At 44.5% G+C, this 13,502-nt stretch overlaps 1 protein-coding gene across 3 annotated transcripts in view; it reads right to left on the bottom strand.

The window, feature by feature from the left end:
• LOC137524661 (uromodulin-like) overlaps positions 1–13,502 on the bottom strand; it is an 82,238-nt gene that overhangs the window by 28,167 nt on the left and 40,569 nt on the right. For 2 of the 3 annotated variants that reach the window (XM_068244781.1, XM_068244784.1), the window contains 4 exons: positions 11,538–11,657; positions 9,952–10,160; positions 5,634–5,791; positions 1,092–1,337 (listed from right to left, as the gene is read on the bottom strand). In XM_068244781.1, the coding sequence (XP_068100882.1) occupies positions 1,092–1,337; positions 5,634–5,791; positions 9,952–10,160; positions 11,538–11,657 (733 nt within the window). The remainder of the gene's footprint in view (positions 1–1,091; positions 1,338–5,633; positions 5,792–9,951; positions 10,161–11,537; positions 11,658–13,502) is intronic. The other variant, XM_068244783.1, reaches the window with a different exon arrangement.

Raw genomic sequence — 13,502 nt, 5'->3', positions numbered from 1 at the left:
CCTAATTACACATTTGTGGAGGATTTCCGCTGTGTCAGCGCGCATCTTGTGTGCTGACCTCGGAAATAGAAACCCGCAAACGTTACAATTAGCCACTTAACCACCCTGGCGTTCTGATAAGATCGCCAGGGAGGCTGCGGGAGGGTTTTTTTTAAATTAAAAAAAAACTATTTCATGCAGCCAACTGAAAGTTGGCTGCATGAAAGCCCACTAGAGGGCGCTCCGGAGGCGTTCTTCCGATCGCCTCCGGCGCCCAGAATAAACAAGGAAGGCCGCAATGAGCGGCCTTCCTTGTTTTGCTTACACCGTCGCCATAGCGACGAGCGGAGTGACGTCATGGACGTCAGCCGACGTCCTGACGTCAGACGCCTCCGATCCAGCCCTTAGCGCTGGCCGGAACTTTTTGTTCCGGCTGCGCAGGGCTCAGGCGGCTGGGGGGACCCTCTTTCGCCGCTGCTCGCGGCGAATCGCCGCAGAGCGGCGGCGATCGGGCAGCACACGCGGCTGGCAAAGTGCCGGCTGCGTGTGCTGCACTTTATTTGGCGCAAATCGGCCCAGCAGGGCCTGAGCGGCAGCCTCCGGCGGTGATGGACGAGCTGAGCTCGTCCATACCGCCCAGGTGGTTAAATATTGCATCTATTCATTAAAGGGTCCTCCACCAGGATATGGGTTTTTATTATCTGTGTATTTGTTATTATTATATTTTAGTCTCCAATGATTACAAGCTACAGAGTAAAGTGCCAAAGTCTATTTATTAGTGAAACTTTTACATTAACTGCACCCTGTTTGGAACCAGGGTGGAATGATCTGGATGCTTGTACACTACATTAGAGGGCGCCAGTTGTATCAGATTCTTTCTATGACTTCTTGTGGGCAACTTCAGTGCCACTTAGCATAAGAATACTAATACCATTTATGGGGATCTGATACAGTTCATATATAGGAGTCCCATATTATGTCTAAAACCTTTTTTCACTCTTTTCATAAATGCCCTGTGTTAATTCGCAGTAGTGTCTCTGAAGAAGCATGACACAGCAATTACATCTTTTACCTGATATGAGCACATTGCTCCTCTCACATGTCCAGTTTACCTGTCTTTGATGATGTAATATTTTACAGGATCATCTCGGCGGGCTGATGGGGTTGCATAGCAGTTTCTCATAACCAGGTTGTAGTGAGAAGTGTCTCCTCCTTGTATAAAGACTCCAACATACAGTATAGATTTGGATGACAGAGTCACGTGTGAAGCACCATAGGGAGAAGTGTAGCTGCTGTCTTTATAAAGAGCCATGGTTGCCGTAAATTCTCCAGTTCCTCCAATGCTGAAATTTGTGGAGCTGTAAAATAAAAAAAAATTATATATATATATATATATATATATATATATATATATATATATATATATATATGGTCCAGCACAGCAACAATTGATTTAGGTCTAATCTTCAAACTGCTGAATTTCCAAAAATTGTATCAAATTTCATTAAGTTTTTATGTTAAATTAATTCCTTACACCAAATGCAACTACAGTACATAATTCACAATTGATCTGTGTTTTACATTTCTAACGGTGGCCACTACTGATGCAACCTGCCTAAATTATCCACTCAATGTATTCACTAGATTTACCCTTATACTACATAGATTTGGTAAAATTGGATGAAAAGGATTGGATCATTATTAGTGGCCACCTTAAAGGTGTACCAAAGTCCAGACATTTACATCCATTCACAGATGCCAAACACTGAACAGATATGCTGATGCGGTTCAGACCTTCTGAATTGGGCCCTACATAAATATGGTTTGATCTGTCAGTTATTCCATAACACAAACTGGATGGAGAGATTGCATTGTTTTATGCTGCATTCCCTGAAACCACTTTAGACATTTTATAGATTTGACTAGCTTTATAGGTTTTGTAAGTCCTATCCGCTGTGCACAACTCTGACTGGGGGAAGGTGTTATTTGATTGACTTCTCAAGCAACCAGCACGCACACATATCCAGCATCAGGTGATCCCCACCTCTGCCGAATATTAGGGGTTTTACTGTATTAGGAGCCTCTGATGATCTTATAACAGAATGCCATCTGTCAGTATATGAACACACTATGCATCAAAAGTCACCCCCTAACATAGTCCTTAACTTCAGACTAATAATAGTCTTGAAATGATTACCAAAGAACTCCTCTGATTTTTACTGTAAAACCTAGCTCTAATCTTCAATCTTATCCTTATCCATAACATTAAAGCATACTCCCCGACGCAAACCTGGCTTTTAGTCGCTAGTTTTGGCCGCTAACCAGGAAGTGATGTCTGTGTGTATATATACAGTATATATATATATATATATATATATATATATATATACAGGGCCGGATTTGTACTTCTTACCGCCCAAGGCCGATTATTACAAGCCGCCCTAACCGAAACCGTATCCTACCACCTCTCTCCACACACACACACACCCACCCAAACATTTTTGGGCCGCTGGTGTCCTCTATTGCGGGCGGCTAGTGCCGAGGTCTCCATGGCAATATGAAGTGAATCAATCACGTCACACGGGGAACTGGTCAATCAAGCGATCTACAGGTGATGGGCGTGGTGGGAGCTAACCACCACACACACATTGTCAAAAGTGGCTCACAATTGGACATTGGGTGGGGTCAGCAACACGTAAAAGTGAGTCCTGTACCCACTGCTGTTTTCAGGGCGCTGGTCAATCAATAATTAAGAAATGAGTACTGTGAGAGGCTGCCTTCTGTATTCTGTACTATTTGCTGGTGCTGCCCCTGGTCCTTTCATCCCCCACGCCAAGTGCGTGAGACCCGGCCTTCTGTAACTGCTTGCATCTGCAACATAGTGCACTGTCCATCAAATATGGACAAGGAGGAACAAAACTTTTGAAAAATCCCACTATGTTTTGCTGTGAGTCAAGTGAGGCTTTAAAATGTATGCAATCTAATGGCAAATTATTTAAAGAGACTCTGTAACAAAATTTTCAGCCTTAGTTCTTCTATCCTATAAGTTCCTTTGCCTGTTCTAATGTGCTCTGGCTTACTGCTGCCTTTCCTAATTGCACAGTAGCTGTGTTATCTCTGTTATATGATCTAATCTTCTCTCTTCTGTCGGCTCTGTCGGCAGAGGCTGGAATGTGTGGAATGTGCTGCACTGCTTGTCATTGGCAGAAGCTATACACACACCCTCCAGGCCCCCTGCAGGCTCTGTATGACTCACACACTCTGCTTATGTGAGCCTATCACAAGCTGGTTAGTTTGTTTGTAAACACTGCCTAAAACTGGCAATTACAAACCAGGTTTTCAGCAGAGAGTGGCAGAAACAGCACAGAGGGGCCCAGGAGAACATAATGAATAGAATGGTATGCTTTTTGCTGTAAAAATTTTAGAGTACAGATTCTCTTTAAATACCTATTTTAAGCTCAAGTGTACTTCTAAATCTATGTAGGCATTTTTGTCTGTACATACACTCTATTTAAAGTATGTATTCAGGACACTAGTCAACAGCCTTTTCATACACTGCAGACTGTCATTGAGTATCGGTTGACTGTAATTTCTCAAAGGGATTCAATCTGTGCCTCCATCTTTGTAGGGTGAACAGCAGGGGCGTAACTAGACCCCACCGGGCCCCCCTGCAGAATTTCATTGCGGGCCCCCCCCCCTCCCCGGGGCCCGCTCGTGGCCGTTTTGTGGGGGCTGGAGGGGTAGCAGCATGAGGGGAAAGCCTTAGCCACAGTCGGCAGGGAGAGGGGAAGTTCCCCGCCCTCTCCCTCACCTCGGGGCTCTCCCCTCTGCGCTCCCCTCCAGCTAGTTACAGTGTGTGGGCAGCGGGCAGCGGCGGGCAGATACATACCTTCTTCCATGCGTTCCACCGCATACTCCTCGCTCTATCGGCTGATGTCACTTCCGAAAGTGTCGTCACTTCTGGAAGTGACGTCAGCCGCTAGAGCGAGGAGTATGCGGTGGAACGCACGGAAGAAGGTATGTATCTGCCCGCCGCTGCCCACACTGTAACTAGCTGGAGGGGAGCAAAGAGGGGAGAGCCCCGAGGTGAGGGAGAGGGCGGGGAACTTCCTCTCTCCCTGCCGACTGTGGCCAAGGCTTTCCCCTCATGCTGCCACCCCTTCAGCCCCCACAAAACAGCCCAGAGAAGGGCCCGGGGGGGGCCCGGGCCCCCCCGCGGGAGCAGGGGCTGCAGGGCCTATTGTTACGCCCATGCTGAACAGCAGAATGATGTAATGTGTAGAGCAGGAAACCATCCTTGAAACTAACTTTCTTTAGAAAGTGGCTTCTTACCCCATGATTACAAATTTAAAACATGATAATTAATAGCTGCAGAAATATATTTTCACACAAAAAGTAGAATTTGAGTACTTAGATTACTAAGTTAACAAAACAGGCTAGGTTTACTTGATCACATAGGCTCTCCACCGACCTCTGTTACAAAAGAGAACACTGTTTCAGTGGTAGGTGCCACTTTCTGTCCCCTGGTCTGCATGCTAAATTCAGGACAGTCACTTCAAAGTGTAGCTGAAGACTTGGATTCAGAGTATCATGTCTTGTCTGAATTATCATGTCTTGTCTGAAGCTATTTGTCCTATGGTTAATATGGGGCCTTATCCAATTAACTTTTTCTGCTGAGATTTCTCCCAGGAGATATTTTTTCATCTTATCTTTCATCATTTTCAGCACTTAGCAATTGAAAAGTACTAAAAAGCAAGTAAAAGCATTTTGAGTATGTCCTTGCATTTTGGGAGCTTTAAATGTATTTTATTGTTATAGTTTGAAAATATCTCCTTGGGGGAATAGTTGGTAGGATATGGGCCCATATGCTCTCACAAATTTGCATTTGTACACAAATTAGTAATTTTCATTGCCTGCATTTCAATGTAGAAGTTCTGATTCCAATTTTTTTTGCCACGGGCATATGAGCATGGCGTTATAATTTGAGTACTTCATGGTACAGTTAGGATTAAGGAATAAGTTAATAAAGCAAACTGAAGTTAGCATAAACATAGAAAGAAAAGAAACATAATCCCCAATATGTTCTAAATAAATATAATATCTGCCTTTTTTAACCTAATAAAAAGTTACTTTAACAAAATGTGCTGACCCCTGTATACCTGCAAGGTCGGTGTCCTGTGGCTGAGACTGTCAGGAACTCATGCACAGTCTCCTAACGCCATGTACAGGTTAGTCAATGTACTGAGCATGTGCAGTTCATGCACTCACACAAGTACTGTTCTGCCTATGCATGGATCTGCTGTATATCTTGCAAGGAGTGTGGCTGGATGGGGTAGGAAAATGGGAGGTGTAAAAGGTGGGGTACATGTGTTAATTGGTATGGAAGACTGAAATAGCTGCCACATGAATACTTTTGCATTCATAGAACTGCAGCGAATTCACACTGCAGGGGTGTACTAGTTCTTATTAGTTTTTTTTTAGAAATCCTTGCTATGATCCAGTAAAGCCAAGACAATGGTCGCACACCGTTGCTATCTAATAACCTTTTTTTTTTTCTTAAGTTTTCAGCCGTTTAGGAAATGCTAATATAATAAAATCAGATTAAAAGCCCCAATTACAGCCCAGATACTACACAGGTGAAAAAGCAAAAATACCTCAATACTGGATTGATCACCGTGTTCAAACTGATAACCATATCAAGTGGATAAGCGCAAGAAACTGTAAAAACGAGCTTCTCAGTTCTTGTGATGATGCTGGTCTGTTTCACAGTGAAATGTAGGGTGTTCTCATATATGGCGTGTGTTGCATTTGTCTATAAGGTAAATTGGAACACAATTGTTCTAAATACATTTTCAAGAATTTATTGAAGGTTTAATGTAACATTTTTGCATTATCATACATCATTAACTACTTAAGGACCTTAATGATTGAAATCTACGCCCTGTTTTGATGGCTACATGGCTGCCAGGGCGTAGATTTCAATCCACCAATGCCGCACGTTCTTGCCGCTTTTATCGCTGCCGACGATTGCCACTGTCTCCCCACTGCAGCTCACTCGCTCTGCTGTCTCTACAACGGCAGAGCCCTGTGAGCGGGTCAGGAGCCAATTTCATTTATCAACGTAAGCAACTCCCATTGGCTTACATTTATAGGCAGGGTCAGGAGCCAATGAAAGCAGCTACTGACTGGCTCACAGGAACTCTGCTGTCATAGAGACGGCAGAGTGGGTGGCCCTGGTTCCCGACGTGCGGCAGTGACGGAGATTGCGACAGGTATGTGCGGCGGGTCGTCGGTATTCCGCCGTTTCTTGTACCAGCGGTCTCTGGGCCTTAAGGGGGCAGAGACCGCTGGTACTTAACTGGTTAAAGCTGATCTATATCAATGCAAAAAAAAGATTTCTGAAATATTTTTGTTAAAAGTGGCCATAAATTAATTGACTTGGCAGCTGATTGACCAACCGATTTGAAAAATATAATTCAGGTGTACTTTAAGGTGATATGGGGGCCTCTCATACACATGCTAGACTCTTGTCTGGGGCGGTCTTCCTCAGCTGCTCCAGCCAAAGTTAATCTAGCATGTTTGTACAATTCAATGTGTATAGTATAGGATTATATATTTTTTACTGTACTCCTCTCCTATATGGGATAAATTATTGCATACTAATGGGGTAGTCCCTCTTTTGTTCCATGAATATTAATATAAAAATAAAAGTTTTTCTCTGAAAAAAAAACAACAACACTGCAGTTTTTAAGTGGTCTAAAGCTGGCCACTAACGGTCCAATTTCTAGCGAAAAATCGTTCGAGCGATCAGAAATTCTGATCGGATTGGTTGTAAATAATCTCCATTGGTGGACACAATCGATTATGAACGAGTGAAAAAAATGTCGCCCGAATGAATTTTCGTCGAACGAAAATTTGGATTTTCTTGGTGGTCGTGATAGATAGGAAGCAATGATTGGTCAGTTGATGGTGTAGTGAACGATTTTTCGTCCGATCAGAATTTCTGATCGCTCGAACGGTTTTTCACTAGAAATTGGACCGTTAGTTGCCAGCTTAAGTAACAAAATATTACGATTTTTCTTACATTAGGCCCACTAGGGCTAGTTCATATGGATGACTTCATTGTGTAGCTCACACAGTTCAGCTGTTATCCAACCATGATTCCACCATGATGCACCAAGCAGAGGCATTCACAAAGACAGTTGGCAGAAGCCAGGGGCATTTCTAGGTCCCTGGGAGATCTTGGGCACCCCTTGACACCAATTACGTGCGCGTGGTCATGCCACGGAAAGTGGGCATGGTCATAGGTGGGGCCAAATGTACATGAACATAGCAGTGGTGTAACTTAAATATATTCAATAGGCAGTATTTCACATAAATAAGCCTCTCACCTGGCTTCTGTCTTGTCTTTGGCTGGCTGGCCGGCCTATGCGCTGTACTCAGCTGGCGGTTATGCTGGGATGCCTGGCTGGTGGTTATGCTATGCTGTGCTGGCCTGCCTGGTGGTGATGCTGTGCTGGCATTGCTGGCAGTGATGCTGTGCCGGCCTGGCTGATGGTGATGCTGTGCCAGCTTGGCTGGCAGTGATATTGAGCCCGCCTGGCTTTGCTAGGTGACTTGTTGGGGGCTTTGCTGGGCTGGGCAATTTGCTGGGGGCATTTTGGGGGCTTTGCTGGCCTGGGGGCTTTACTAGGCTTTGCTTGGCTGTACGCTTTGATGGGCTGACCAGGAGGCTTTGCTAGGCTGAGGGGTTTGCTTTGCTGGGGGCTGTGCTTTGCAGGACTGGGGCCCTGGGGCTTTGCTTGGCTGTAAATAGGTAGATGCCCCCAGTATAGGTTAGATAGGTAGGTGTCTCCAGTATAGGTTAGATAGGTAGGCTCTCCAGTATAGGTTAGATAGGTATGTTCCCCCAGTATAGGTTAGATAGATAGACGTCCCCAGTATAGGTTTGATAGGTAGGTGACTCCAGTGTAGATTAGAGAGGTAGGTTCCCCCAGTATATGTTAGATAGGTAGGTGACTACAGTGTAGGTTAGATAGGTAGGTACTCCCAGTATAGGTTAGATAGGTAGGTTCCTCCAGTATAGGTTAGATAGGTAGGTTCCCTAAGTATAGGTTAGATAGGTAGGTGCCCCCAGTGTAGGTTAGATAGGTAGGTGCCCCCAGTATAGGTTAGATAGGTAGGTGCCCCCAGTATAGGTTAGATAGGTAGGTTCCCCCAGTATAGGTTAGATAGATAGACATCCCCAGTATAGGTTTGATAGGTAGGTGCCCCCCGTATAGGTTAGATAGATAGATGCACCCGTATAGGTTAGATAGGTAGCTTCCCTCAGTGTAGGTTAGATAGATAGATGCCCCTAGTGTAGGTTAGATAGGAAGGTTCCCCCCGAGTAAGCAGGCGGGGCGTTGGGCGGAGCGGAGGGGGAGCGGGCATAGCGTAGTTAAAAACTCACCTTCCGATCTCCGCAGGCAGTCTCCATCTCCTTCCGACTTACTCCCCCGGCGTCCCTCACATTGGTAACAGCACCCCCTGTGATGTCATCACAGGGGGCGCTGTAACCAAGGCGACGGATTGCCAGGGGAGGATGTCGGAAGAAGATGGAAGCTGTGCCTGCGGAGATCGGAAGGTGAGTTTTTAACCACCCTGGCGTTCTATTAAGATCGCCAGGGCGGCTGCGGGAGGGTTTTTTTTAAATAAAAAAAAAACTATTTCATGCAGCCAACTGAAAGTTAGCTGCATGAAAGCCCACTAGATGGCGCTCCGGAGGCGTTCTTCTGATCGCCTCCGGCGGCTAAAAGTAACACGGAAGGCTGCAATGAGCAGCCTTCCGTGTTTGGCTTCTCCTGTCGCCATGGCGACGAGCGGAGTGACGTCATGGACGTCAGCCGACGTCCTGACGTCAGCCGCCTCCGATCCAGCCCTTAGCGCTGGCCGGAACTATTTGTTCCGGCTGCGCAGGGCTCAGGCGGCTGGGGGGACCCTCTTTTGTCGCTGCTCGCGGCGGATCGCCGCACAGCGGCGGCGATCGGGCAGCACACGCGGCTGGCAAAGTGCCGGCTGCGTGTGCTGTTTTTTATTTTAACAAAATCGGCCCAGCAGGGCCTGAGCGGCAGCCATCGGCGGTGATGGACGAGCTGAGCTCGTCCATACCGCTAAGATGGTTAACTACGCTATGCCCGCTCCCCCTCTGTTCTGCCAAGTGCCTCCTCCTGCCGCTCAGTGTGATCTGGGGCACCATAGTAACAGGTTCGTGGGCAGTGCCCCAGATCAAAGGCCCTAGCGACGCTGCTGGCAGGAGCCATATGATTCAAAACTGTCACATAACATCTGGCAAGTGGCTGTCGCCCATCTCCACTGACTGAATTGGGTACAGTATTGTGTAAATAAACACCACCTGACTGACTTAGGATAAACATAAAACTCTGGAAATCCACTTTACTAGCTGTATACATTTTCTAGTTCTAAATTGTAATTTTGCTTTATTAAAACAGAAGGTATTTGCTATAATTCAATTGTAAGTGAGCAACTGTTATTTCCCATGATGCACCACTCCCGAATATGCAAATCATCTCTTTATGCCCTTCTCAGTGACTTCTTTCAAGCTCATTGCCAAATAATGGGTATATTTCCTTTGACATAAAGAAAACAAGAAACAAAACAAGTATAGGTGTGGCACGAGGACATAGTGCATTGCACTCTCACATTGCCCTGCTGGGTCCCTGGCACTGGGTCAGGACACTATCTGCATGGAGTTTGTATACCCCCCTCCACCCCCATGTTTTCATGGGTTTCCTCTCGGCAGTGCCTCTCCAGTTTTCTCCTACATACCGAAAACATACAAACTGGCTTCCCCCAAAGTTGGCTTTAGACTACTATGTAACAGGGCTATTTGTTCTGTAAACTGCTGTGGAAGATTTCAGTGCCATAGAATTACTACATAAAGTATAGAATGTGTATAGAAACTCCACCTACGTATACTTGTAGCCCACATCTTCCTACTTGAAGAGGAGACAGAATAGACAACGTATTTGTGCTTGGATTATCCTGGTATCCAAAGCAGTTGCCATCCCTCAGGATAAGACTGCTGGTATTGAGGTTCAGACTCTTCAGCTGGCATTTATGGAAGGAAGCCTCCATTCTTGTCATATCACAGGTCAGCTCTGGAGTTATATCCGAAACCGCTGGAACACAAAAGATTATGAAATGTTCATGTTAAAGCACTTCACTCTGTAATGACTAGGACCATTCTATGCCAATCTTGTAACCAGAATTCAGGCGGCTTGCACATATCCGGTGGCATGGACCCGATTGGGCTCAGCTTTTTCCACTGAGGCTTGAGTGGGTCTGTATGTAAAAAGTGGAAAGTGCCTGGATTAAAGTCACCAGTATTACTTAGAACAGTGATGGCTAACCTTGGCACTCCAGCTGTGGTGGAACTACAAGTCCCATGAGGCATTGCAACTCTGACAGCTCTAAGCATAACTCGGGGAGGCAGAGGCATGATGGGATTTGTAGTTTTTTCACAGCTGGAGTGCCAAGGTTAGCCATCACTGACTTAGAAATACCAAACAATGGCCGCAATTCAATAAGATCATGCTGGAGATAATAAGGCAAGAGAAAACTTATCTCCACACAGTGTGAGAGTTATTTTATCTCTTCATTCCTTAACCTCTTCAGGACCGCGGTGTTAACCCCCCCTAAAGACCAGGAAATGTTTCATTAAATTGGCCACTGCAGCTTTAACGCCAAGCTGCAGGGCCACACGAGCCACACAAGTGATCCCCCCCCCCTTTCTCCCCACCAACAGGGCTCTCTGTTGGTGGGGTCTGATCTCCCATTTGTTTGTCTGTGTTTGTTTATTTATGGGGGTTTTTTTATAAAAAGTGTGTTTTTTTAAATTTCATTGTATACCCTCCTTCCTCCCTCCCCCCGCCAGCCAATCCCCATGATCAGCTGTCATAGGCTTCAGCCTATGACAGCCGATCACGTCTGTGCCTCAGGAGGGGACAGCCGTGTTCCCAGTACAGCACTGCTGCAGATCGCAGCGCTGTACGTGCAATTAGACGGCGATTACTCTGTCTAACAGTCTCCCAAACGGCAACCGCCGCTCGGAGACTGAAGGCGGAGCTCTGCCTATGAGAGCCGATCGCTCTCTAGTGTCCCATGGGGACAGCCGTGTCACATGGCTGTCCCCAGTGCTGCTGCTGCAGATTGCAGTGCTGTACAATGTAATTAGACGGCAACCGCTGCTCGGAGACTGAAGGCGGAGCTCTGCTCTGCCCACTAAGAGGAGATGCGCGCGCAGCGTGCGTGCAATTGCCTGCACTGCGAGCCCCAAGGACTTTACGCCAATCGGCGTTAGCTGGTCCTGGGGCTGCCGCCGCGGCCACGCCTGTCGGCGTGACGCTGTCGGCAAGCAGTTAAGAGCCAGCATCGACCGGTCCAGAAGGGATTAAAATAGTAACCATGTGGAACTTAAATCATTTCACATGGCTTGGGAATGTTACAGTCCTAATAAAGATAGAGATGGAGAGAGAGAGAGAGACAGTTAAACATACCAGAAACTTCATATTTATCCTTGCAGTAGCATCCGTAGTCATCATTTTTCAGTTTCCATTCTTCATCTGCCTCACATGCTATTGTTGAAGTAGTATTTGATGTGGCTGGATCTAACAACACTATTTAGAAAATAAATGGAATCAGAAAATGCAAAAAAAAAAAATCATGTAAATAATCTGGCACAGCTAAAATATTTAATAAAACGTTTAAATGGTTGGGAAATACATTTACAAAGAATTCTAGCAACATACTGGTCTTTATTAATTAGCATATAAGATATAGTAATCAATCAATATAAAATAGCAACTTAAATATTTGTATGAACAGTATTTAAATAGAACAATTTTAAAACAGGCTTGACTGTCACATAGTATTGAATACACACCCTGATTATGCTTCTTTCTAGGCTACGTTTCCACTGTAGGGTAGCATTTTCGAGTTAGGAAAATTACAACCGATTTTCTGGAAAAAAACAAAACCTGCATGCTATTGTATATGCGTTTTATGTGCATTTTCGTGTGCAATTTTATGCAAAGGCCCATGTTCTGCCTGATGACAATATGACAAGTTTAAAAACGTGCACACAGAAGGCAATAAATGCAGCAGGCTTTCATTCAATCACATATGAAAAATTGCATTGCATGCAAACTAGCCCATTCGCAATCATTGGTTTGCATAGTAATGCAATTTTTCATTGCAAAAATTAATGGAAAAGAACACACAAATTGAAACTTAGCCTAATGGTGTCCATACATGGTACAATTTTTTCATATTTTTTCGATTAGATAATTTTGTTCAATTATTCCGTATTCCAATCCAATATAAAGATTTTTCCAATATGTTCGATCGGATTTTTATTGAAAAAAATGGGATAATCGTTTGTTTTTCTTGATCAAAAAAAAAATATTCTTTTCAACTTTCTGCAGCTTTATTCACAAAGCCGTGCTATGCATTTAGCATGGAATGTGACGCGCACAAAGGTTTGCGCGTGCAAAGATTTACGTGTGCGCGCAAACGACGGCTTTGTGAATCAAGCTGCGTGTGTGTTGTTTTATGCGATATTACTGCATGTAAACTCACTGCCCATTCAATTGTATGAGCATTGTTCACATCTTTGTGTAAGACACAGTGGAACAGTTCTATAGCTGAAAACTCTGTTACACATCAATTTCCATTCAGATGATAGATACAGTGGGATGCGAAGGTTTGGGCAACCTTGTTAAACGTCATGATTTTGCTGTATAAATCGATGGTTGTTATGATAAAAAATGTCAGTTAAATATATCATATAGGACAGTGTTTCTCAACATTTTATTGGTATGTACCCTTTTTACAACACTGTACTCCTCAAGTACCCCCAGCATAGTAAACATTATAACAATCACAAGTACCCTTTGACAAATATATATTTAATCGTGGTACAAGATAATTGATTCTAAACAATTTTCCAAGCATTGACTATTGCTTTTAATTAGCTAAAATACTAATTTGGCGTTGTTTAAATAAGATTTGTCATTTTCTAAAACTCTAAATTTGTTCTTCTTGGTTAAGTATATCAAGCCCGAGTACCCCCTGGACCCATCAGAAGTACCCCTGGGGTACGCGTACCACACGTTGAGAACCTAGGATATAGGAGACACACACAGTAATATTTGAGAAGTGAAATTAAGTTTATTGGATTTACCGAAAGTGCACAATAATTTAAAAAAAATTAGGTGCATAAATCCGATTATGAGAAAGAGAATTTAAGGGGGTCAGCTGTAAGTTTCCCTTCTCTTTTAATTTTCTCTGAGGAGTAGCAGCATGGGGGTCTCAAAACAACTCTCAAATGACCTGAAGACAAAGATTGGTCACCATCATGGTTTAGGGGAAGGAAACAGAAAGCTGTCTCAGAGGAAATGGAAGACTATAGGCTCAGTTCAAGTTAAGGCTCGAAGTGGAAGACCAAGAAAAATCTTGGATAA

The sequence above is a fragment of the Hyperolius riggenbachi genome, chromosome 7, assembly GCF_040937935.1.
Source record: "Hyperolius riggenbachi isolate aHypRig1 chromosome 7, aHypRig1.pri, whole genome shotgun sequence".
Classification (NCBI taxonomy): Eukaryota; Metazoa; Chordata; class Amphibia; order Anura; family Hyperoliidae; genus Hyperolius; species Hyperolius riggenbachi.
The sequence above is the reverse complement of the archived record's forward strand: the minus strand, read 5'-3'. Positions and strand labels throughout refer to the sequence as shown.